The 26,026-nt window shown below is 31.5% G+C and overlaps 1 protein-coding gene across 3 annotated transcripts; it reads right to left on the bottom strand.

Annotated features, from left to right (window-relative positions):
- Nucleotides 1-17,772: 17,772 nt before the first annotated feature.
- LOC142549214 (uncharacterized) lies at nucleotides 17,773-23,657 on the bottom strand. Of its 3 annotated transcripts, XR_012821132.1 has the most exons (6): nucleotides 22,694-23,657; nucleotides 22,534-22,621; nucleotides 21,761-22,451; nucleotides 21,480-21,606; nucleotides 21,278-21,370; nucleotides 17,773-18,035 (listed from the first exon to the last, which is right to left on the bottom strand). XR_012821132.1 is itself a non-coding variant. In XM_075658041.1 (5 exons), the coding sequence occupies exons 1-5, from the start codon at nucleotides 20,458-20,460 to the stop codon at nucleotides 18,019-18,021; spliced, it is 717 nt and encodes a 238-aa protein (XP_075514156.1). In that variant the 5' UTR covers nucleotides 20,461-20,518; the 3' UTR covers nucleotides 17,773-18,018. The 3 variants fall into 3 exon arrangements, 2 of the variants coding, with proteins under 2 accessions (XP_075514156.1, XP_075514157.1); XM_075658041.1 differs by lacking the exons at nucleotides 21,278-21,370; nucleotides 21,480-21,606; nucleotides 21,761-22,451; nucleotides 22,534-22,621; nucleotides 22,694-23,657 and adding exons at nucleotides 18,911-19,205; nucleotides 19,287-19,385; nucleotides 20,055-20,299; nucleotides 20,400-20,518; XM_075658042.1 differs by lacking the exons at nucleotides 21,278-21,370; nucleotides 21,480-21,606; nucleotides 21,761-22,451; nucleotides 22,534-22,621; nucleotides 22,694-23,657 and adding exons at nucleotides 18,911-19,205; nucleotides 19,287-19,385; nucleotides 20,055-20,293; nucleotides 20,400-20,518.
- Nucleotides 23,658-26,026: the final 2,369 nt, after the last annotated feature.

Below are 26,026 nucleotides of genomic sequence, written 5' to 3'. Positions count from 1 at the left end.
ATTATATATATTTACTTGTTATACACGATATATACATGTTGAGTCTTTAGACTCACTAGACTTTATTGTTGTAGGTATTGATGAGGTCGAGACCGCGGACGGAGACCAGTGAGCGATCTTGGGACAGCGGTAGTAAACCCGAGGACCTCATGATTTAGTTTATGCACCTTTTATTATTCAAACTCAATTTTAATACGTTGGATTATTTTAAGTTGATGTATACGTTGGATTAATTTTAAACTGTTTGTTTGAAAACAATATTTGCTTCCGCTGTTATTTTAAAGTTAAAATTATTTACATGTTTATTTTATAAATTGGGCAAATTATTTATTTATTTAGAAAAATTTTAATAATTACGAAAAATTATGAATACGAAATACAGGTTTAGCAGTAAACCAGAAAAAGGTAAAACTTTTTCAAACTAAGATAAAATTCTTAGGACACTACATTGAAAATGGAATAATGATTCCTATTGAAAGAGCAATTGTTTTTGCTGATAAATTTCCTGATAAAATCACTGATGTAAATCAATTACAGAGATTTCTTGGAAGTCTTAATTATATAGGAGATTTTTATAAAGATCTTGCACAAGATTGTAAATTATTATTTCAAAGGTTGAAGAAAAATCCTCAACCATGGACTAATAGTCATACTCTCGCAATACAAAAAATAAAAAAACGGGTTAAAGAACTCCCTTGTTTATCTATTGCTAATCCTGAAGCATTTAAAATAGTTGAAACAGACGCCTCTGATATAAGATACGGAGGAATACTTAAACAAAAAATAGATAATACATCTAAAGAAATTCTTGTCAGATATACTTTTGGAACTTGGAATAATACACAGAAAAATTATTCTACAATAAAGAAAGAAATTCTTTCAATTGTTAAATGTATTACGAAATTCGAAATTGATCTTTTAAATAAGAAATTTTTATTACGAGTTGATTGCAAATCTGCCAAAGATATTCTTTTAAAAAATGTTAAAGTTATAGCATCAAAACAAATATTTGCTAGATGGCAAGCCATATTAGCTTGTTTTGATTTTGATATTGAACATATATCTGAAAAATCTAATTCTTTACCAGACTTTCTAACTAGAGAATTCTTGCAGGGATCAGCCTTGGAAGACAGTCTTAAAAAGACCAGCTACCGGGAAGAAGCCAATGAATAAACCACCTTTTAAAAGAGGTGCCACTATTCCTCAGCCTAATATGGCTACCACAGAAGAAGAAAAATTTGATCCAATTAAAGAATTTGCAGAAAATCCTACTGCATATGATATACATTATTATAATAATGCCATATTTGCCTTAAAGGGATCAAAAGAAGAATTAAAATATACCTATCTAATTTCAGGATACCTTAATTGTTGTCCTGTTGACAAAGATCTTAAAGGTCTATCACCTATTCATATAGTTCAAAGCTATTTAATTAAAGATTTACAACCCATATTGGGCAGAAAAACCAGATACTACTTTGAAACAATTTTAGTAGAAACTGGATCAGTTGAAATTCAACATATGGATCGCAATCGCGATTATGCATTTTCTAAAATGATAATAAAAAAGATTATCCCAGCGGCTAATTGGGGATTACACCTTAGTCAAGCCAGAAAATTAAACACTTTTCAGGCAATGCCTGATATGTTTAATTTTCCTGATTATATCATGGCTTGGGATATAATTGTATTATATGAGAATTCTCAAAGAAAACACTCTTGGTGGATGAAATTCCAATTAGATGATATTCATCAATTCATACCCACTTGCATCAATCCTGTTTATAAACAGTGGTTCACGTATCCCAGTTTGGAAAGATCCAAAATTATCTTGAAGGCATTCGAGAAGCAGAGCTCACAGCTTGCTGCTTAAAGTTGAAGATTTTAAGTTAATTTTCTACCTTTATTAAGGTTTGTTTGTTGTAAAAGTGGTATCAGAGCCATTATTCTGAAGAAAAACTAAAATAAAGTTTTATTCTTGTAATATATCATATTCTTTTATCTTATTAAGGAAGGCAGTAGCTCAACAAGTCGGGTTCCATAAATCCTGTAAAGCCAAAGGGTAAGATAGGGGTAAATCCTTGACCATATCTACTAAATTCTTGAATGGATAAAATAATACGATCTTTTACCAAGAATAAATCTTCAAGTAGTATTACTAAAAATAAAGAATTAATTATTTCTGAAAATTTCGAGAAAAATATTCAAAACTGGAAATTACATGTATCTTCTAATACGAAGATATATAGATCCAAAGGATTTAATTTGAAATCTGACTATATTATAAAAACTATTGAAGAAGCTATTCCTCTAAAAGGAGGTTATGATTCTTTTAGTTTGTTATCTCAAAATCTTATAAATATTCATTTGAAATCTTATAGATTTATGCATTTGGGTATGATTCAGGTAGGTTTAAAACCACTCACTAGATTAGGTTTAAATAATTCTGCCTTAATTTTAGTACGAGATCAAAGGCATAACAAATTCGAAGATTCCTTATTAGGAATAGTAGAGTCTTCATTATGTGAAGGACCTATACATTTTAGTTGTTTTCCTAATTTTTCGATCTCTCTTTCTGATCCAAATATCGTGAAAGCCCTCACGTTAAATATAAAGACTGAAGGCTTCGATATGATAGATGGAACAGAAAATGTTGTTCTATTATATAGAATATGTTATAAAGTAATGAATTCTACAATCTCTAATTTTAGAATTAATACTAATCAAATTAGTTCTAAAAGAGGTGAAGCTACTCTCTTTATTACTGATATTAATAAAAGTAATATTATGATTCCCAAAACAATAGATTGGAATCAAGTTACTTTACCAGAAATCTGGAAAATGGAGAATATTGCTCCTACCATTAAAGAAGAATCTAGAAAACTAGAAAGTATAGTTCAATATGTAGATGGTGATGTTGAAATTAAATTCTCATCCCAACGACATTTACGAATTAAACATCCAGAAGAAAGTAGAAATTCTACTTCTTTGATATCTGATTTTGAAAGAATTAGTATATCTGGTCTACAAAAGACTAATGATAATATATTTCAACCAGAATATAAGGTTGATCTTCCTGAATCTAGTACTTCTAGATTTCAGAGAAGTTATTCTGTTAATAATAGAAAATCAAATTCTCCTACTTTTTCTGATATGGGTTATAATGTTATGGTTATTATTAATAACAATTCTATTCAACAAAGTTTAGAAAAGATTAAAAATCTAAATAAGAAAAAATGGTTTTTAAGTTGTTTAAACTAAAAACAACAAAATCTATATTCTTCTAGATATACCGAATGGGTTGAAGAAACTAGATTAAATTTGGATTTCTTCAAATGGATGGAAAAATTATATTTTCCAGCTAGAAATAAAATATTTCCAAATTTTAAAGATGAGTCTTTTATAAATACTCTTGAATCAACATATAAATTATATGTTCATGAAACAGGAGAAGAATCTTTTGAGATTCATCCTCCATTTACTACCCTACAAATTAAAAAGGGCAACAAAGAAATATTTGCTGCTCCTATAAAATCCGAATTAGGAAATGGTAATTTTGACCATATAACTCAGCAAAATAATTTTACCAATTTAACTTTACATTTTTTAAGAAATCAAACTACAAGAATAGAAGAGATTTTATCTAAATCTAAACAAGAAATTTCTTGTGGAGAAAGTTCAAAAACTTTGATGATAAAACCTCCTCCTAATCTTAAACAAGAAAAATTTCTTTTAAGTTCTAAAAAAGACGAAAATTTTATGGAAGGTCTAATAGACAGATTACAAAAAATAAATATAAAAAAAAGGGTTCTATTTCGGTAATTACCAAAGATGAACAACTTGAAAATTCTTCAAGTTCTTCTGAAGATGAAATGCAAATTAATAAAATGCATAAAGTATCAATTGTAAAACTTTTTTATAAAAAAACAACACCTATTGATCTTCAAATTGAAGAAAAGAAAGATTATGTTCAGTTTAATGGTGAAGCCATTACTGAATGGAATATAGATGGTAAATCTGAATATCGGATTAAAACTATTATTAAAAAAATGTCAATATACTCTTCTGCTGAAAAATAAAAGGTAATAATGATAGGAAAATTGCTCAAGCCATTATTACTGGTTTTACTGGCCAACTTCAAGGTTGGTGGGATTTTTATCTCTCAAGAGAAGCAAAAAATAAAATTATTAACTCTTCTATAGTTTATCTTAATGGACAAGAAGAGTCTGATGCAGTTAATACACTGATTTATACTATTCTATCTAATTTTGTTCGAGCTAATGAACTTCAATTAGATAGATCTCAAGAACAATTAATGAATTTGAGATGTCCAATATTATCTGAATTTAGATGGAATGAAGATGTGTTTATGACAAAAGTTTTAAATAGAAATTATTGCAATGCAAATTTCTGAAAAAGAAAAATTTATTTCTGGACTTCCAGTTCTTTTTGCAGAAAGAGTTAAAAATAGATTAAAATCTAAATCTCCAACTAACTCTATAGATTGGAGTATTCTTACTTCTGGAGATTTATCTGCAGAAATAACTGCAGAAGGTATAACTCTTTGTAATGATATCAAGTTAAAAAGGCAGCTTGATATGCAAAAAGAAGAAAATCGAAATATTATTGGTGACTTTTGTGAGCAAATAGGCTTTCAACCAATACAATATCCTAAAAGAGATAAGAAAAGAAAAAGATTTCCTTTTAAAAGAAAGAAACATTATCTAAAAGATAAAGAAAAATATAAAAAATATTCTAAGAAAAAGTTTAAAAAACCTATAAAAAATGATTCTACTAAAGTTCCAGTATGTTGGAAATGTGGAAAAATTGGACATAAGGCTAATAAGTGTTATGTCAAGAAAAAGATTAATAATTTAAATTTAAACAATGATTTAAAAGAATTATTGATAAATATTCTTCTTAATAAAGAAGAAAATTTAAAACAAAAAGATTTTTATATCAATATTATTGATAATGAATTCTCTGAATATTCTAATAATAGTTCAGACAATGATTCTGAAATATCAGAACATAAAATTTGTGATCCAGATTGTGATTGTGATACTTGTCTCATAAATTTTATGGGCCTAGAAATAAATGTTATATCAAATGAAGAAAATTTCCATTTAGATCTCATAGATCAAATAAAAGATCCTATAGAAAAAAGAAAAGCTATAGAACATTATTTAAATATGGAAAATCATAAGCCTACTAAACTTGTACAAAATACGGTACAAGAACATGATTATATTCTTATAATAAAATATTAGAAAAAACTAAACAAAAAGAAAGAGAACCTACGATATCCGAATTAAAAGGAGAAATAGATCACATAAAATCTGAGATTAAATATCTAAAAGAAAGAGTAAATACTGTTAGTATTAATAATAATCATATTTGGGAAAAGGATTCTACTTCTGATGAAGAAGAAGAAGAAATTTTACCCAAAGATGATAATGATAATGAAATAAATCAAATGATTTGGATTAATAAAATTAATCAGATTATTTCTCAAAAATGGTACTCAAAGGTAACATTAATTATTAATAAAATATTTAAAATTACGATTGAAGCATTATTAGATACAGGAGCTGATGTAAATTGCATCAGTGAAGGAATTGTTCCTTCTAAATATTATAAAAAGACCACTCAGTTTATAACAACTGCTAATAAGCAACCTCTCATAGTAAATTACAAATTGTCCGATGTGGCAATATGTAATTCTGGAGTTTGTTTAAATACTACTTTTATTCTTATTAAAAATATTTCTACTCCCATTATCTTTGGAACTTTATTTTTTCAAATGTTGTTTCCCATTAATAAAATTAATGAAAAAGGATTATATACCAACATCAAAGGAAATGATTTATTCTTTCCATTTACAACAATACCAGTTTCAAAATCTATCAATATTTTACAAAAAATAGTAACTAATAAAGAAAATTTTGTTACTTCATTAAAAGATGAAGTTCTTTTTAAAAATATTAAAGAAAAAATAAATTCTGATAAAATCCAAGAAAAAATAAAAATTATTTCAGAAACCATATCTAAAGAGATATGTGCAGATGTTCCTAATGCCTTTTGGAATAGGAAAAAACAACAAGTTAGTTTTCCTTATACAGATGATTTTTCTGAGGATAAAATTCCTACAAAAGCAAGGCCTATTGCTATGGGACCTAGACTTTAAAACTATTGCAAAGAAGAAATAGATATTCTTCTTAAAAAAGAATTAATTAGACCAAGTAATAGTCCTTGGAGTTGTCCAGCTTTTTATGTAGAAAATGCAGCTGAAATAAAAAGAGGGGCTCCAAGACTTGTTATCAATTATAAACCGCTTAATAAAGCATTAAAATGGATAAAACATCCATTACCAAATAAAAGAGATTTATTAAATAGATTATTCAAAGGAAAAATATTTTCTTCTTTCGATTTAAAATCAGGATTTTATCAAATTCTTCTAAAAGAAGAAGATAAATATAAAATAGCTTTTACTGTACCATTTGGACATTACGAATGGAATGTAATGCCATTTGGACTAAAAAATGCTCCTACGGAATTTCAAAATATAATGAATGAAATTTATAATTCATATATTGTTTATATTATAGTATATATGGATGATGTCCTTATTTATTCTGATAATATTGATCAGCATTTTAAACATCTTAATATTTTTATTCAAGTTACTAAAAAAGCTGGTTTAGCAATAAACCAGAAAAAGGTAAAACTTTTTCAAACTAAGATTAAATTCTTAGGACACTATATTGTAAATGGAATAATGATTCCTATTGAAAGAGCAATTGTTTTTGCTGATAAATTTCCTGATAAAATCACTGATGTAAATCAATTACAGAGATTTCTTGGAAGTCTTAATTATATAGGAGATTTTTATAAAGATCTTGCACAAGATTGTAAATTATTATTTCAAAGGTTGAAGAAAAATCCTCAACCATGGACTAATAGTCATACTCTCGCAATACAAAAAATAAAAGAACGGGTTAAAGAACTCCCTTGTTTATCTATTGCTAATCCTGAAGCATTTAAAATAGTTGAAACAGACGCCTCTGATATAGGATACAGAGGAATACTTAAACAAAAAATAGATAATACATCTAAAGAAATTCTTGTCAGATATACTTTTGGAACTTGGAATAATACACAGAAAAATTATTCTACAATAAAGAAAGAAATTATTTCAATTGTTAAATGTATTACGAAATTCGAAAGTGATCTTTTAAATAAGAAATTTTTATTACGAGTTGAATTAAAATATCCCTATCTAATTTCAGGATACCTTAATTGTTGTCCTGTTGACAAAGATCTTAAAGGTTTATCACCTATTCATATAGCTCAAAGCTATTTAATTAAAGATTTACAACCCATATTGGGCAGAAATACCAGAGACTACTTTGAAACAATTTTAATAGAAACTGGATCAGTTGAAATTCAACATATGGATCGCAATCGCGATTATGCATTTTCTAAAATGGTAATAAAAAAGATTATCCCAGCGGCTAATTGGGGATTACCCCTTAGTCAAGCCAGACAATTAAACACTTTTCAGGCAATGCCTAATATGTTTAATTATCATGATTATATCATGGCTTGGAATATAATTGTATTATATGAGAATTTTCAAAGAAAACACTATTGGTGGATGAAATTCCAATTAGATCATATTCATCAATTCATACCCACTTGGTTTAAAACTTTTTTCTTCTCATGGGGGGTAATGCACTCAATCCTTCGAAGAAATGTTAAGTACAAATGGATTAAATTCCAAAATGCCAATACACAGTTTGATGGTTTAACAGCCATGATTCAATTCGCCATTAATTATAATGTTCCCTGGATTATTCGATGGGAATATGGACTGTAGAACCCGAAAATCAGATTACGTATAAGCCATGCATAATTGCTAATATTTAAATTAAAAATGAATTTTTATAAATATATGAAGTGTTTAATTCATTTTATAATTGTTAAATCATGATAATTTATTTTAAGAGTAGATGGTTAGTTTTATCTTTTCAGGATAAATACGCGAGGTCGGGCCGGAGTTTGGAGATTAGAAATTAGATTAATAGTAAGAAAATATTCCTAAATTTAATTTAAGTCAAGGAATAATTTAATTTAAAGAAATAGAATGTTTTAGAATTTATTTAATTAATTAGAGCTAAGTTGGTAAATAAATTCTTTTAGGTTCAATATTTAATTAAAGCTTAAATTAAAATATGTAAACAAGAGAGAATGAATTATTCTAAGTATGAAGTATTCAAGAAATTAAACATAGTATTTAAATTCTTAAAGTTAAATCCATGCAATGCCATGCAAGAGGTCATTATAAATTAAGGTGTAAATTCATTAAAATGTAGAATGGGTATTTAAAACCTTAAGCAATTAACATATAAGATGTAAACAATAAAACACCATGCAAATAAGTAATAATTTTGGGTCGAACATTTAAAATATTCAAAATTGGATAACTCTTCATTCCAACAGTTCCTAATTACAATTCATGGGGTATTCATTTCTCATTTTAATTATCTAATGGGTAGTAAATTTAAATGCAATAACATACCTCATTTCTACTCAACCTATTAGACAACAAAACCGTGTAAATGCAGTAGGAAATAAGGAACAAACCAACGGCAATAAGGGGATTAAGAAACAATTCAAAACCCTTCACCTCCTTCACTTGTAACTCTCATTTTAATGTATATTATGGACCCTTTAACACCATTATTAACATTCCTATTCCTTACCTAGATGTCCTACATTCATATGCTCAAAAAATCAGTAGGAAAGATCTGAGAAAAATCGTGAATTAGCAGCAAGAAGGAGAGGGTAGGAACAACAACACTAGAGGAGGAAAAACAATTCATATCCATTCAACTTCTTGACTTGTAACCTCCAACTAAATGAACTTCAAGACTCCTTTATCACCCCTTGTAACCTTCATACTCATTACCTAGCAGCCCTTCATCCATAATTTCGAAATTTACAGAAGAGAACAGCAGCTAAAAATCGAGAATAACAGCACAAGAACAAGAAGGAATTCTCAACTCCGACTCCGTCGCTCGTATTCGTCGTATTGATTTGTTTTATTCAAAACCATTTCCAGGCAGGTATATATTATTTCTTTGCTCTTCAATCAAGTCATATTAGATAATTTTAAGCAGTATATGTTCATGAATCAAGCAGCATCACGAAAATGACAGCAACATCTAAGCAAAAATCTGCACAAAATTTCATGGCTCTCTTGTTTTTCCACATCACGGTTTGGTGTGTTTTGGTTGCTTACAGGGAGTTGCTCGGTTACAGGCACACATGGCTGATACTAGGCATGAATTAGAGTGTGTTAGAGTGTTATTGGTTCATTGGTTTACATCCATACACGCACCAACAAAGTAGTGACAACAACTTTTCCTTAAGTGCAGAATTTGAGTCCAAGGTTTTATCATTTGGTGGTTTAAGGTGAAAGTTCGAATCATGGCTGTCCTAGGGACTGTATCCACGGTTAGAACCCTTCCATACCATGTCTAGGACGTGACCAAGATGTCCTTTCAAGGTTTGGTTCATGGTTCCCTCAAAATTTTTAAAACAACAACACAAGTGCATAGTTCGAATTTTCCATTTCCTGTATTAGTGTGTCTTCGGTTTTGGGGTGTGGATTGGATTATGGTTGGATTTTAGCCCTTAGCCATGGTCCAAGCCATGCCTTAGGATGTTGGTAAGAGTCCTTGGGAGGTGGTTCAAGCCATTGGTCAATAAATTTCAGATTTTACACCACAAACACACAAGTTGCCACTGCTGGTTTTCTTTTACAGCAACTTTCATCTTCGGTTTTGAGGTTGGTTTGAGTTCTTGGTTGGCTTTTAGCCCATGGCCTTGGACTGGAGAATACCTTAATGAATTAGAAAAGTCGTGCCTTTGGCCGTTCGTGATTTGGTCGAGTTTAGAGGTCGTACGAGAATTTACGGTGAAAGGTGCCAAAATGACTCTCGAAAGAGTGTTTTATGTTTTTGGATTCCTTTCACCTATTTTCATGTTTTACAGTCATTATGCATATTTTTCAGTATGTTTGGGGTATTTTTAATCATGGTTAAACGTCGGTTTAATGTTGGTTCGGGTTGGAACGATACCATGATTAAAATTCAAGTGGTTGGTCCTAATAATCTCATTTTTGGTTAAGTTTTTGTCAAGTCAAGATTTATTGCATGTGTCACATGTTAGAATTAAGTCGCAGCAAGCCTGGGGACGATTCAACTCATCCGGTAAAAATAAGGTTATAATTATATTACGTGCATAAAAATATAAAATGTTTATTTTTGATATATATGCTCTATGTCTTGTGGCCACCTTATGCTTATGGGTTAGGAAGTCGGTAGGCGCAACCGAGGACCTCTCCGCCCCGGTGACTTACGACCGGTTATGATAATGTATGGGTACGGACATCCAGTCCAAGGGCTGTGATTGATCTCTACTGCCCAGTATATTGTGGTTTAGTATGATCAGGCGCTTACGCTATGTTATGGGCCACTTGCTTAGAAACATTATCTCTACCAGAAAATTATGATATGTTATGACAGAGCTCTGTTGAGCAAAGCTTTTACGTATGATTTTCAGATATGCACGTAGTTATAATTATTCATGATACGCTTTTCACCGTACGCTTTACGATACTTTATTTTTACGCTGCATGCGATTTTATGATATATTTAGTTGTTATTCACGATATATACATGTTGAGTCTTTAGACTCACTAGACTTGATTGTTGTAGGTATTGATGAGGTCGAGACCGCGGACGGAGACCAGTGAGCGATCTTAGGACAGCGGTAGTAAACCCGAGGACCTCATGATTTAGTTTATGCACATTTTATTATTCAAACTCAATTTTAACACGTTGGAGTATTTTTAAGTTGATGTTTACGTTGGATTATTTTTAAATTGTAGGTTGAAAAACAATATTTGCTTCCGCTGTTATTTTAAAGTTAAAATTATTTACATGTTTATTTTATAAATTGGGCAAATTATTTATTTATTTAGAAAAATTTTAATAATTCAGCAAAATTATGAATACGAAATACGGGCCTTTACAGTTGGTATCAGAGCCTATGATCTTGTAAATGGTTGTACTACTACTGCTCTCGAGAAGCTCATGAAGTCATGTCTTCGGTCTGTAAGTTTTTACATTTACGCATTTTATTTAAAGCATGAATTATTTTAACAGCATGTTTTCATGAAATGTTTTTGCGTTCAGATTTTAATTGTTCAGTGTTTATTTAAATTAAAAATATAAATTATGGAATTATGCATGTTGGGTACGTTTGGAATTTGACATGTCTAAGAATTCGAATATTGGGCTTTAGGAGATGTTGAAAATGATTTGACTATATTAATTTTTAGGTCAATAGTGTTGATGTCCTCCTTATGGGTCATAAGTTAATCTTGAAAATTATGAATGCTTTTGGGACTGGTAGAAATTCTAAGAAATTATTGATGGTTCTTGGTTGCTAGTCGAGTAAATTTTTGAGGATTTCATATAAGCAATAGCGATTCGAATACTACGACAATCTTTAGGATTATAAATGTACAATTTGAGGATTTTAAGTATCTATGAAAATGTAAGATTAATTATGAGAATTTATTTAGGATACATGCTCTACCTAGTTAGATTTAAGGATGGAATTGCATGAATTGAGAATTTTAGGGACCTAATTGTAATAACTAATAATTTGAGGACCTAAGTTGAAAAAAAAATTATAAGGGACTATTTTCGAATTTACCAAATTTTGGGGATTAAATTTTGAGTTCGAGAATCTAAAAGTTTAATGAGGTAAAGATGGAAAATTTTATGGGGACAATGATGCAGATTTCGAAGAGTTGTGGGGCCAAAATGTAAATTGGGAGAACTGTAAGGGTTAGGTTGCAATTTTCAAAATTTTAAGGATTAAAATGATAACTTTTGAGGAACACTTGGGATTTTAAGTATTTATAGAAATGTAAGACGTGTTATGGGAAATAAAATTGGATGACATTCGAGGAAAGTAAAAATTAATTTTAAAATCTTAGGAAATTTGAGAACTTATCTAGTAGTAAGTGAGAATTGAACGGTTTAAATGGTAGGAATTTTCGGTTATTTAGGCTCGGAGCAAATATAGAATATTTAGATATTTGGATTATAATGTTATAATGAATGGTAACCAAGGACATTGTAGGATGAATCAATCTTAGGCATGAAAATTTAAGCGTTAGTGAAATCATGTTGTGGCAAATTGAGGATTTAAAGTGATGTCGATTTAAGGTAAATTTGTTCGGTTAGATAAGTTATAAGGATAAACATTGAGTTAGTAAATTTTTGGGAACATAAGTTTGATGTGTCACAAGTTTTAGTCATGATCTTAACATTTAAGATTATACCTTGTGAGAATTTAAATTTTTTAGGAAAGTTGGATACGATGATGGTTAGTATAATTGGTAGACGCACGTAAGAGGTGAGGTGGACAGTTTGTCTTGAGAAGTTTTGGAAGTCATTAACAAACTTGGGACTAAACGAATATGCGTATTGGAATTATTTTATTCAAAGCTATTTGGATTAGGTAAGTTTGAATTTCAAATTTATGGGATATTTGTTCATACGGAAATTTTGATTGAAATAAAAACAAAAGAGAAATAGTTGTGTTCAATATAAGTTATCAATTAATGAATATTAAGATTTTTTTTATCAAATAAGGAATCTAAAAGCTTGATATGGGGATTCTAGAAATCTATGGGTTATAAATGATATTGATTTATTAGAGTTAGCCTAATGCTACCATGGGCTAACTTAGACGTTCGCTTCAATAAGGAGAGTCCCAGGGTCTTAGGTCTCAACTTTATTCTACTTGAAAAGGAAATAGTTTAAGCATGTAATTTGTGCTAGAATAATTTTATTATTTAGGTGGAAGATCGGTATCGTATATTTTGGGTTTTATGGATTAAGACCACTCGAACTTAAAGATTTGCAACAACGTTATATGGGGATGCACTTCTAAATAGTTAGGTTATGTAAGTTTGGAGCGGTAAGATAAAGATTCGATTCAAGGATCTTAGTCTAATATTATTATGGGGTGGAGATAAGGTTTAAAGTTTTAAGTGTTTTACTAAGACCTCCTATGTCGAACTGCATGAATGCCAATACTTGGACTTGAAGCTTTAACATATCTTGAATTCAATAAAGTTAAGAAGGGATGCTGTTACGATTTCAATATTGGAATATAATAGGTCAATGAACATCTTAGGTATATTATAAGGAAAGTAAAGCGCGTTAAATTTGGACATCCACCTCTAATATGAGGAATTGCGGGATAAGTCAAAAATTCGGGGCTATAGTTGAATAAAACTACGTTACTATAAGTTGTTTTAAGTTGCGATTCACAAACGAGGATTTTGGTAGACAAATTTATTTAGGATTGAGGAAATGTAAGGACAGCTTAATATTTATTTTATCAGAGTAGCGCATCGGAAGCGTGGATTATTAGGATTCTAGAACTAAGAATCTAAACTTTTTGTTTATCAATGATAAGCGAATTTCGAGGACGAAATTTCTTTTAAGGGGGGTAGAGTTGTAGAACCCGAAAATCAGATTACGTATAAGCCATGCATAATTGCTAATATTTAAATTAAAAATGAATTTTTATAAATATATGAAGTGTTTAATTCATTTTATAATTGTTAAATCATGATTATTTATTTTAAGAGTAGATGGTTAGTTTTATCTTTTTAGGATAAATACGCGAGGTCGGGCCGGAGTTTGGAGATTAGAAATAAGATTAATAATAGGAAAATATTCCTAAATTTAATTTAAGTCAAAGAATAATTTAATTTAAAGAAATAGAATGTTTTAGAATTTATTTAATTAATTAGAGCTAAGTTGGTAAATAAATTCTTTTAGGTTCAGTATTTAATTAAAGCTTAAATTAAAATATGTAAACAAGACAGAATGAATTAATCTAAGTATGAAGTATTCAAGAAATTAAACATAGTATTTAAATTCTTAAAGTTAAATCCATGCAATGCCATGCAAGAGGTCATTATAAATTAAGGTGTAAATTCATTAAAATGTAGAATGGGTATTTAAAACCTTAAGGAATTAACATACAAGATGTAAACAATAAAACACCATACAAATAAGTAATAATTTTGGGTCCAACGTTTAAAATATTCAAAGGTGGATAACTCTCCATTTCAACAATTCCTAATTACAATTCATGGGGTATTCATTTCTCATTTTAATTATCTAATGGGTAGTAAATTTAAATGCAATAACATACCTCATTTCTACTCAACCTATTAGACAACAAAACCGTGTAAATGCAGTAGGAAATAAGGAACATTTAGATGTATATTATGGACCCTTTAACACCATTATTAACATTCCTATTCCTTACCTACATGTCCTACATTCATATGCTCAAAAAATCAGTAGGAAACATCTGAGAAAAATCTTGAATTAGCAGCAAGGAGGAGAGGGTAGGAACAACAACACTAGAGGAGGAAAAACAATTCATATCCATTCAACTTCTTGACTTGTAACCTCCAACTAAATGCACTTCAAGACTCCTTTATCACCCCTTGTAACCTTCATACTCATTACCTAGCAGCCGTTCATCCATAATTTCGAAATTTACAGAAAAGAAGAACAGCTAAAAATCGAGAATAACAGCACAAGAACAAGAAGGAATTCTCAACTCCGACTCCGTCGCTCGTATTCGTCATATTGGTTTGTTTTATTCAAAACAATTTCCAGGCAGGTATATATTATTTCTTTGCTCTTTAATCAAGTCATATTAGATAATTTTAAGCAGTATATGTTCATGAATCAAGCAGCATCACGAAAATGACAACAACATCTAAGAAAAAATCTGCACAAAATTTCTTGGCTCTCTTGTTTTTCAACATCACGGTTTGGAGTGTTTTGGTTGCTTACAGGGACTTGCTCGGTTCCAGGCACACATGGCTGATACTAGGCATGAATTAGATTGTGTTAGAGTGTTATTGGTTCATTGGTTTACATCCATACACGCACCAACAAAGTAGTGACATCAATTTTTCCTTAAGTGCAGAATTTGAGTCCAAGGTTTTATCATTTGGTGGTTTAAGGTGAAAGTTCGAATCATGGCTGTCCTAGGGACTGTATCCACGGTTAGAACCCTTCCATACCATGTCTAGGACGTGACCAAGATGTCCTTTCAAGGTTTGGTTCATGGTTCCCTCAAAATTTTTAAAACAACAACACAAGTGCATAGTTCGAATTTTCCATTTCCTGTATTAGTGTGTCTTCGGTTTTGGGGTGTGGATTGGATTATGGTTGGCTTTTAGCCCTTAGCCATGGTCCAAGCCATGCCTTAGAATGTTGGTAAGAGTCCTTGGGAGGTGGTTCAAGCCATTGGTCAATAAATTTCAGATTTTACACCACAAACACACAAGTTGCCACTGCTGGTTTTCTTTTACAGCAACTTTCATCTTCGGTTTTGAGGTTGGTTTGAGTTCTTGGTTGGCTTTTAGCCCATGGCCTTGGACTGGACAGTACCTCAATGAGTTAGGAAAGTCATGTTTTTGGCCGTTCGTGATTCGGTCGAATTTAGAGGTGGTACGAGAATTTACGGTGAAAGGTGCCAAAATGACTCTCGAAAGAGTGTTTTATGTTTTTGGATTCGTTTCACCTATTTTCGTGTTTTACAGTCATTATGCATATTTTTCAGTATGTTTGGGGTATTGTTAATCAAGGTTAAACGTCGGTTTAATGTTGGTTCGGGTTGGAACGATACCATGATTAAAATTCAAGTGGTTGGTCCTAATAATCTCATTTTGGTTAAGTTTTTGTCAAGTCAAGATTTATTGCATGTGTCACATATTAGAATTAAGTCGCAGCAAGCTTGGGCACGATTCAACTCATCCGGTAAAAATAAGGTTATAATTATATTACGTGCATAAAAATATAAAATGTTTATTTTTGAGATATATGCTATATGTCTTGTGGCCACCTTATGATTATGGGTTTGGAAGTCGGTAGGCGCAACCGAGGACCTCTCCGCCCGGTGACTTACGACCGGTTATGATTATGTATGGGTACGAACATCCAGCCCAAGGGCTATGATTGATCTCTACCACCCAGTATACTGTGGTTTAGTCTGATCAGGCGCTTACGCTATGTTATGGGCCACTTGCTTAGAAACATTATCTCTACCAGAAAAATATGATATGTTATGACAGAGCTCTGTTTAGCAAAGCTTTTACGTATGATTTTCAGATATGCACGTAGTTATAATTATTCATGATACGCTTTTCACCGTACGCTTTACGATACTTTATTTTTACGCTGCATGCGATTTTATGATATATTTACTTGTTATTCACGATATATACATGTTGAGTCTTTAGACTCACTAGACTTGATTGTTGTAGGTATTGATGGAGGTCGAGACCGCGGACGGAGACCAATGAGCGATCTTGGGACAGCGGTAGTAAACCCGATGACCTCATGATTTAGTTTATGCACCTTTTATTATTCAAACTCAGTTTTAACACGTTGGAGTATTTTTAAATTGATGTTTACGTTGGATTATTTTTAAATTGTAGGTTGAAAAACAATATTTGCTTCCGCAGTTATTTTAAAGTTAAAATTATTTACATGTTTATTTTATAAATTGGGCAAATTATTTATTTATTTAGAAAAATTTTAATAATTCAGCAAAATTATGAATACGAAATACAGGCCTTTACAAGGACTGCAAGATCTGACTAAAGAAAAGTTTGAACTCAAATTTGGCCCTAATGTATTAATTTGGAAAATTCTTATAAAATGGTGGGGAAAAGAAGACTTCTTTGCAGAAGGCAAAGTGTATGATCGACAGGGGGTAATAGCTCTGGGAGTTGCAAGAGAAACTATGAAGAATTTGAATCATGACACCCCAACACAAACCACATTACTAAAAGAACTTTTTCAACATTTGGACAAGGATACCATTATTTCTATGTTCACAGAAGTTTTTGGTGAAAAATCAAGTCTATCCACTCAGGAATCAACTTCCTCAAAAGGAAAGGAAAAAATAGAAGACGATACACAGATGACTGATCAAGATGATCTACAAGATGCCCAGGACCCATATGAGGGTGAAGACATATTTGCATTATTGAATGCATGAGACAGTGGATGTATGAGCTGGAAGTCACGAGCTTTGGGAAATGTATCTCGACTAAAAGTCATGCATTATTGTTGTGTATTATTAAGTTTGTATGCTTATCTTTTAAGTATTACGTGTCATGTTTTTATAGGTAGAAGGTGGAACTACTGTTTTAGTTTTTTTGGTTATTTAAGGAGTGGATACCCTTTTTGATCCACACACTAAAAACACTACTACATCTTTCTAGCAATAAAAGTTTCGAAGTTTTTTCCAGTTCTTGAGTTTCGAGTTTCATCAATCCATCAAGATTTATGTAAGTTTATGTCATACGATTATATTTATGATCCTCCATTTGATTATATCATGCCATCTGCAAATTATCTGTTGAAACTTAAAAAGAAAATCAAATTAATAAAATCTCAAATTGAGATTCTTGAAAATCAATTAAATGATCCAGAAGTCAATCCTGTTTATAAACAGTGGTTCACGTATCCCAGTTTGGAAAGATCCAAAATTACCTTAAAGGCATTCGAGAAGCAGAGCTCACAGCTTGCTGCTTAAAGTTGAAGATTTTAAGTTAATTTTCTACCTTTGAACAAAATATTTTATATAAACAACTGCATCCATATCTATTCATATATTCAAAATTTACAGAATTTCGATTTGTTCCAAAACATGAGTTCCAATTTGATGGATACTTGAAGTATTTCCTAATATCTACTCCTTGGAATACAAAAATATTTGAGGACCAGAAATGGTGATCACTTAGTAGTTGCTTCAATATATCATAGACTAATTTCCTAATCAATGCTTGAATTCTTCTAATCTTCTTTGAAGGACGACATCAGGTTAAGGCAGCGTGTCATCTGTAAAACATAAATAGAAAAAATCAATTAAAATAAAGATGTATTTCAAACATAAAATAAGAGTGAAAACTTTGTTGATGTCGAAGTTTGTAAACAAAACATCCTGAAAACAATGATATATTATGTCAAACACATGTGAAGTAAAATTTTAAATAATTAAAAAATAAAGTCTATATACATGTCAACACAATGTGCCAAAGTTATAAGAGTAGCAGTTTTTAGTCAAAACGATATGAAACATACGAGTAAATTTATGCATGTATAAGAATAACAAGTTAGCAACCACGTTAGGGAGATTTGGAGTAATTCATGCATGTATAAGAATCACAAGTTAGCACAATAGACCCTGAATTGCGACAGGTTTCATCAGAGTCACGTTATTGAAAAAAATTCTGTAGTACTTGGAAAATAAATGAATCCACCAACCACACATAACAAAACAATCTATTAAGCAGGGAAGCATATTTTACTCTTTAATGTATAAAAACAATCTGTAGTACTTGGAAAAAAATCTGTAGTACTCGGAAAATAAATGAATCCACCAACCACACATAACAAAATAATCTATTAAGCAGGGAAGCATATTTTTTTCTCGTCACTTGACAGGCTTGATGGCATGGACACATACAAAACTGAGATAAGTTCAACCTAAAATAGTCAATTCCAAGTAGATAATAACACCAAGGCTACTAGATAATAACACATACAAAACTGAGATAAGTTCAACTAAAACCCACATAAAAGACAAAATATCTAACATGCAATGTGTAAACCTCAACGCAATGTCTATTATTCCAAGTAGATAATAACACCAATGTATAAACTTGAACGTAAAATATCTCTAGTAAAAATTCAAGGTAGCACAACACACACACCTTCACCAGAAATTGTAGGTGCATCTGAAGTTGCTTGGTTTTCATTCTCGATTTTGGCGAATCTACTTTCAATTCCATCCATGCGCCTCTTAAGGTTATTATTTTCTTCTTCTTTCTCATGGAGCTTAGCCTCAAGATCTTTTATATAAGCAGCTTGTGAACAATTAAAATGTTTTCTTTTCATTCCACCTCCAAAACCAAAGACATGACTATGACACTGTGGTCCAAAACACTTTTCAACAACCTCAATATGTGAGAGTGATGCATTAGATTGAACAGTCTTCACAATCTCATCCTACAAGGATCCATCACTCACGTCATTTAAATAAATGATAAACAACAAATTTAGGTTAAAAGATTAAGTAGAGATATTTACATATTTTTCTTGCGCTTCTAGCTCAACAAGCTTTCCATTTTTATGTCGAGTCTCGTAGAAAATTTTTGCAATATCAGGTGGTTTATTATCCTTGCCTCCCTGAAAGATATATAAAAGGCAAATGATATATATATATATATATATATATATATATATATCAAAAAAATCATAAAAAATAAACATAAGAATTAATATAGATGTTTATGACCATTTCATATATCAGTTGTCTGTGCGGCTTTCTTCCAGTTCGATGAGGCATTACTCCATTTACCCGATTATTAGAATTCTGGTTACTGGTTTTCTACATAAATCACAAACCAAAATTACAATCATCAGTTCCATGAGTGCAATTTCACTGCAAAATGAAGATATTTCTAATTACACTTTGAACCAGTATTATTATACCTAAAACTCATCAGTTAGAAAATTATTAGTTACAAGCCAGTCCCATTCTTTAGCATTAAACCCTTGCGGCACATTTTTTAAAACTTCAGCTTTAGTTTTGCAAGGTCTCACATAATCAACGTTCAAGGACGACCTCCATGCTGTCCACAAAGCAACCATATGCTCCAAAGTATGCTCACGATATAATTCTATACTAGGACTAAAAAAGCATTCCTGCAACATTATCATAATACAACAGTAGAAAATGACATATTATCTCTATTTTGATGGGTTGATTTACCAAAAGTTAAAATATATTAGAATATGTTATTATTTCTATGCTAACAGTAAATTCACCTGAAATTAATAATGTAATTCACTTACCTTCACTGAATCCCACATGTGTTGCTTTTCTAATTCAGTCAGCTCTTTCCATGTTTTCACATGTATAGGGCAGATATGCTTGTCGCGCACGATTTTCCCCAAGTGTCTCGACCAATATCTGTGATGTTTTCCCACTGCACGATTGTTGTAGAATTCGATCTCCATCTTTTCTCCACTTTTTAAAGCTGCAATTTTCTTATTCTTATTTTTTCCTCTAACTTTTCTCGCCTTTTGAGTTGCTGAATCTATTCAATGAATTGAAGTAATAAATAATTGTATCAAGATTACAATTTGAAATCAATAGAAAATGCATAATATGCTACATTTCAAATATATTACACTTACCATCAACATATTTGTCTGTAACAACATAGCTCGATTCACCACTTTCACCATCTTCAGTCATAGGAGTAAATTTAGCAACAAGATAATGACCAACAGCCTCAATTGGAATTTTAAAATCCTAAAGAAATCATATAATTAAAATAATAAATTATGGTTCATAAGAACTTGCCTTGTTGATCGTAGATTCACTGATAGATTGCAAGCCAGTCTCGATATCAAAGTTCTTCGAAATAGTTATGAACAATTGAACTGTACTAGCTTCTTCACTTCCATTTACCACATCCCCCCGTACAATGATTTTCTCATTTGTCTTATAATCACCCAATATTTTAGTATCTCTCACTTTTGGAACTCTTGGGATTGGGATATAATCTGTACAAATTTAAAGAAAATAAATCAATTATAAAAAAAACAAGAAAACTCAAAATAAATAACTCTTTATTAACGCTACCAGATGTTGGATTGTCTTCAGTCAGTTTGAAGAGCAATGGTTGGGCAATTTCATCCACATCTACATAAATGTCTATGTTCTCCACGTACTCATGTTCTTTCAACATAGCCAATAAATCTTTATCATTTCTCAAAGTTTTACCATCCCCATCCGTGACTTTGAAACCAACAGAATATATGTCAATGAACTTTTTACTTATGTTCAAGATTTCTAGGAAAGAACTATCATCCGTAAAATATCTTTCTTTCCATTCATCTTCCCCAAAATGCACATTAAGAGTATGGGCTGAAATTCCACCTTTTGGAAGGAAAAAAAAAAACACTTTTTACAATTATGTCAATATATTTTCACTTAAAAATGGAGGGAGCGACCTAAAAAATTGCATGAGTTATAAATTACAATGTCTACATAAATTTTAGAGGTTTACCAATTCTTCGTTGATAGCCGATGTATTGAGCTTCTTGCTCTTCAACCTGTAGCCTTTGAATTCCCCCTAAGCTCTTGTGGGCAGATGCATTTCCTGGAAAACAACAAATCAGATAATTTAATCATGAAATAATTATATCAACCATTGAAATTCTATATAAAAAAAAAATAAATCTACGCTATAAGTTTAGAAATGAAATTACCAGTAGAATCTCCAACAGGCCTCGTTTTATGTCCATATCCATGCTCCTTGGCCAACTTACCAGGAGCTAAAAATTTTACAGGTATTCGGATGTTGCCTACACTACTTTTGGCAAGCATTGGTTTCATCTGTTAATATAAGCAATGTAACATATTAGAACAAATAGTGAAAACATGAAAATGAACCAGAATGAATAAACAACTAACACCTAAAAGAACGGACATTTTACCAAAATAAAATATCATAAAAAAACAACTAAGAAACATGATAAGTTGGAAATACTTCTTCAAATTGGAATTCGCTTTCTCTTTCTTTTGTTTGTTGGTAAGTACACTACTAGCGGCTCCAAATCTGTTCTTCTCCAAATGTTTTGACCATCTACATCGAATGAAGTTTCGCCCCCACAATCAAAATTGAAAGATTCAGCATGCTGATATGCTTCACCGAAATCATCTACATTATTGCTCTCGTCCTCTATTGGTTGTGGCATCTCATATAGATCCCGAGGTTGTGTCTTAACAACAACATGCCAACCTTTATTGATGTTGTCAATGGCATAAAACACTTGTGAAGCTTGATTGGCGAGAATAAAAGGTTCGTTTGTTTTCAAAATACGATGGCAATTAATGCTAGTGAATCCATATTCTTCTACTTTGGCTCCTTTCTCATTATCATGCACTTCGAACCATCTACATCGAAATAAAACCACTCGTTTTCCGTCAAGATACTGCAGTTCAAGAATCTCTGCCAACACTCCATAATAGTCAACATAATTCTTCTCACTACCTATATCACCGATTACACACACCCCAGAATTTTGTGTTCTACATCCTTTGTCACGAGCTTCAATCCGAAACCTATATCCGTTGACAACATAACCACTTAAGAATGTAACATACATTGAAGGACTACGGTACAACGATAGCAGCTCATCATATTTACTGTGTTGGTCTTGCATTTTCATTTTGTCAACCTACAAATAAATTACAATGTAAATAACTCGAACAATTAATCTTGTTCAAGAGAAAATAATTTATAACAATAGAATCACTTACTTGTTGTTTAAACCAACCAATAAAATTGCTATTCCATTCATCATCCGATAGTTGTGGTGTATTATTTTTTTCATTTTTAGAGTACTCTCTGCATTACAACATTAATGAGAAATGAATATATATATAAAAAAAATGGTTTTTTAGATGTATTTGAGCTTACTCGAGGAAAGGTTGTACTTCATCGCAATTCTTTAAAATATAGATATGAGCTTTCTCCCATGCATCGTCATCGAGAATACGACTTATACCAGCTCCTAATGCTCGTCCACATTGCGAAAATATGGATATTTCACCTTTATATTTATGAAAGCCACTGTCATAGTTTCGCTCAAGTCTACTGAATTTTGTCTCAATGTCTTTCAAGTATCTTGAGCAAAGAGTCATACACTCCTTTGCTATATAGCCCTCTGCTATTGAGCCTTCCGGACAATCCATGTTTCGAATCAATTGTTTTAACTCATACAACATACGCTCAATAGGGTGCATCCATCGATATTGTACAGGTCCACCAATTATAGTCTCCTTAGCCAAATGAACAGGCAAATGCACCATCACATCAAAAAACGAAGGGAGAAAAACTTGTTCCAACTTGCAAAGAGTAATCGGAATTTGGGATTCAATCTTTTGTAACTCACATACCTTCAATGTTTTAGCACCCAAACTAGTAAAGAACAAAGACAACTCAATAAATGGTTCACACACTACTTTAGGGAGGAGGCCACGTATCCCAAGAGGAAGTAGATGTTGTAAAAGGACATGAAAATCATGACTTTTCAAACCTGATATTTTATGTTCTTTCATGTTAACACTTTGAGAAATATTAGATGAAAAACCATCTGAAACTCGTAATTGCTTAAAAAATAAGCAAAACAAATGCTTTTCCTCTGTAGATAAAGTGTAGGATGCCATGGGCAACTCAAGTTTATCCCCCTTGCGAATTGGATGCAAATCTGGTCAAATTTTCAGAGCTTCCAAATCAAGACGAACTTGGACATTGTCCTTAGTCTTCCCCTTCGTATTCATGTTTGTCTTGACTATATTCTCACATATGTTCTTTTCAATGTGCATCACATCTAGATTGTGTCTTAACAAAAGATAACTCCAATACGGAAGTTCAAAGAAAATACTTTTCTTATTCCAATTATCACCTCTGTTTTCATGTGATTCACCTTTCTTTTAACATCTTTAGTCAAGATGATTCCTTCAAGGTCATTCACTTGAGCAAGCACATCACCACCTGAAAGTGAAAGTGGTGGTGGTCTTACCTCTTTAGTTCCATCAAATAAACTTTTATTTTTTCTTCATTTGTGGTTGTGATGAAGATAACGTCGATGACCCATATAACATTGCTTTTGACCATTAGCTAATCTCATAGAACAAGTGTCTTTGTTACAACAAGGACATGCCATCTTACCTTTGGTACTCCAACCAGACAGATTCCCATAAGCTGGAAAATCATTGATTGTCCACAATAAAGATGCATGCAATCTAAAATTTTGGCGAGTTGAAGCATCAAATGTTTCAATGCCTAGTTCCCACAACTCCTTCAACTCTTCTATCAAAGGTTTAAGATAGACATCAATAGCATCTCCCGGACCCTCGGGACCTGGTATGAGACTTGAAAGAATAAAATTAGATTCTTTCATGCACATCCATGGAGGCAAATTGTATGGAATGATTATTACTGGCCAAATGCTGTATGATTTTTTTTAATGAGTAAACGGTTGGAAACCATCACTAGCAAGACCAAGTCGTACATTTCGAGGTTCAATGGAAAAATCTTTATGCAAATCATCGAACGACTTCCATGCCATAGAATCAGCTGGATGTCTCATCAGTCCATCATCTACTCTTTTTTCATGATGCCATCTCATAAAAGAAGCATTTTTTTAGACATGAATAACCTTTGAAGCCTTGGCTTTAAAGGAAAGTAACGCAAGGTCTTCACTGCTAATTTCTTACCATTGTTTCGAACTTTGGTTTCCTCATTATGACTATTTTCTTTCCATCTAGAAGCACCACATATTTTGCACATGTCAGACTTATCTTCTTCCTTCCAATACAGCATACAATCATTTTTACACACATCTATTTCTTGATAAGAGAGACCAAGATCTTTAATAATTTTTTTGGAATCATAATAGGATTCTGGAAAATTTGAACCGATTGTGACTATTTGTTTCAACAGCTGTAGTAACATATCAAATTATTCATTTCTCCATCGACCAATACTCTTAATGTGTAATAGTTTGACAAGCACAGATAGTTTTGAGGTATCACAACCTGGATAAGTTGGTTGCTCAGAGTCCTTTAACAATCTGTAAAATTTCTTTGCTTCATCATTCGGTTCCTCTTCATGTCTATTCTCACTTGATGAACCAATTTCAGATCCACTTCTATAAAAACCATACATGTTAGGATACAAATCCCTTAAAATTTCATCACAATCACTTCCTTCCGATTCTTCATTATCAGATGAAGACTCACCAAGCCTTTCACCATGGTGATACTGTAAGGCCCGAGATGTTATCAATTTTATGAGACCCCGAAAAGAAAATATTATGGATGGCATTTTTGTAATTAAGTAGAAAAATACTTAATTTAAATTTGATGGCAATTTTGTAATTAAGTGGAAAAATACTTGACTTAAATTTGATGGCAATTTCGTAATTATTGAGGGCTGAATTGCAAATAGTGAAGATTTCAGGGGCTAAAGTGCAATTAGCACTTGAGTGGACACTTGTCACATCATGCATGTCTAATATATATAGATATACACTTTCCTTCAGCAAGAACCGAGCCCAATTCTCCAAGAAATCCCTTCAACTTTAGTTTGTTGTGATTTGTGATTTCGTGTGATCCGTATATCAGAAATTAAATCCGGACACAGTACCGTACTCCTCTCGTCGACAGCTACAACTGGACGTAAGTTTTATTGAGTTCTGTTATCATTTGAAATTATGATATTGGAGAAATTATTATTTGATCATCATTATGTGTTCTGGGAATACTACACATCATAGAAACGAAACCGGATTGAAGAACAGATTGATTATGGAATTGTTATGATTTTCTGATTATATTGATTGAGATTGGACATATTTGAATTATGGAGTGATTACAAATTGTAGCAGATATGAGTTATGATTTGTAATTGATATCTGTTGATATTGTATTGACGGGGATATACGGATTGTGCCGTTATGCCGTTGATTTGAATTAAATCCAGATTAATCAGATTCGGTGTCGAATTGAGAATTGAATATTGATATTATTATTCTCGATATGTCATTTCAGATTTACAGAGACAGTCTTGAGTTCAAAACTTCCGTTTCTTCAGATCGAGACTACAAACGAAAGGTATAAGTCAATGTGGTATTGGGAGATCGACTAAAGTAGGATATACTTGAGTTTCCCTAAATCACATACTTATTGTTGTTATATGCATTGATTTGATTTTAGATGCTGTTCTATTGATTTATAGGAAGCATGT

The sequence above is a fragment of the Primulina tabacum genome, chromosome 6 (assembly GCF_025594145.1).
Source record: "Primulina tabacum isolate GXHZ01 chromosome 6, ASM2559414v2, whole genome shotgun sequence".
NCBI classification, from domain to species: domain Eukaryota; kingdom Viridiplantae; phylum Streptophyta; class Magnoliopsida; order Lamiales; family Gesneriaceae; genus Primulina; species Primulina tabacum.
The sequence above is the reverse complement of the archived record's forward strand: the minus strand, read 5'-3'. Positions and strand labels throughout refer to the sequence as shown.

Excerpts from the sequence above, each read along its gene's own strand:
- LOC142549214 (XM_075658041.1), bottom strand. The coding sequence starts at position 20,460 with ATGACTGAAGATGGTGAAAGTGGTGAATCGAGCTATGTTGTTACAGAC. Across the intron at positions 20,300-20,399 it reads TACAGACAAATATGTTGATG|ATTCAGCAACTCAAAAGGCG; the intron begins GTAAGTGTAATA and ends TTCATTGAATAG. Across the intron at positions 19,206-19,286 it reads TAGAAGCGCAAGAAAAATAT|GATGAGATTGTGAAGACTGT; the intron begins GTAAATATCTCT and ends GGATCCTTGTAG.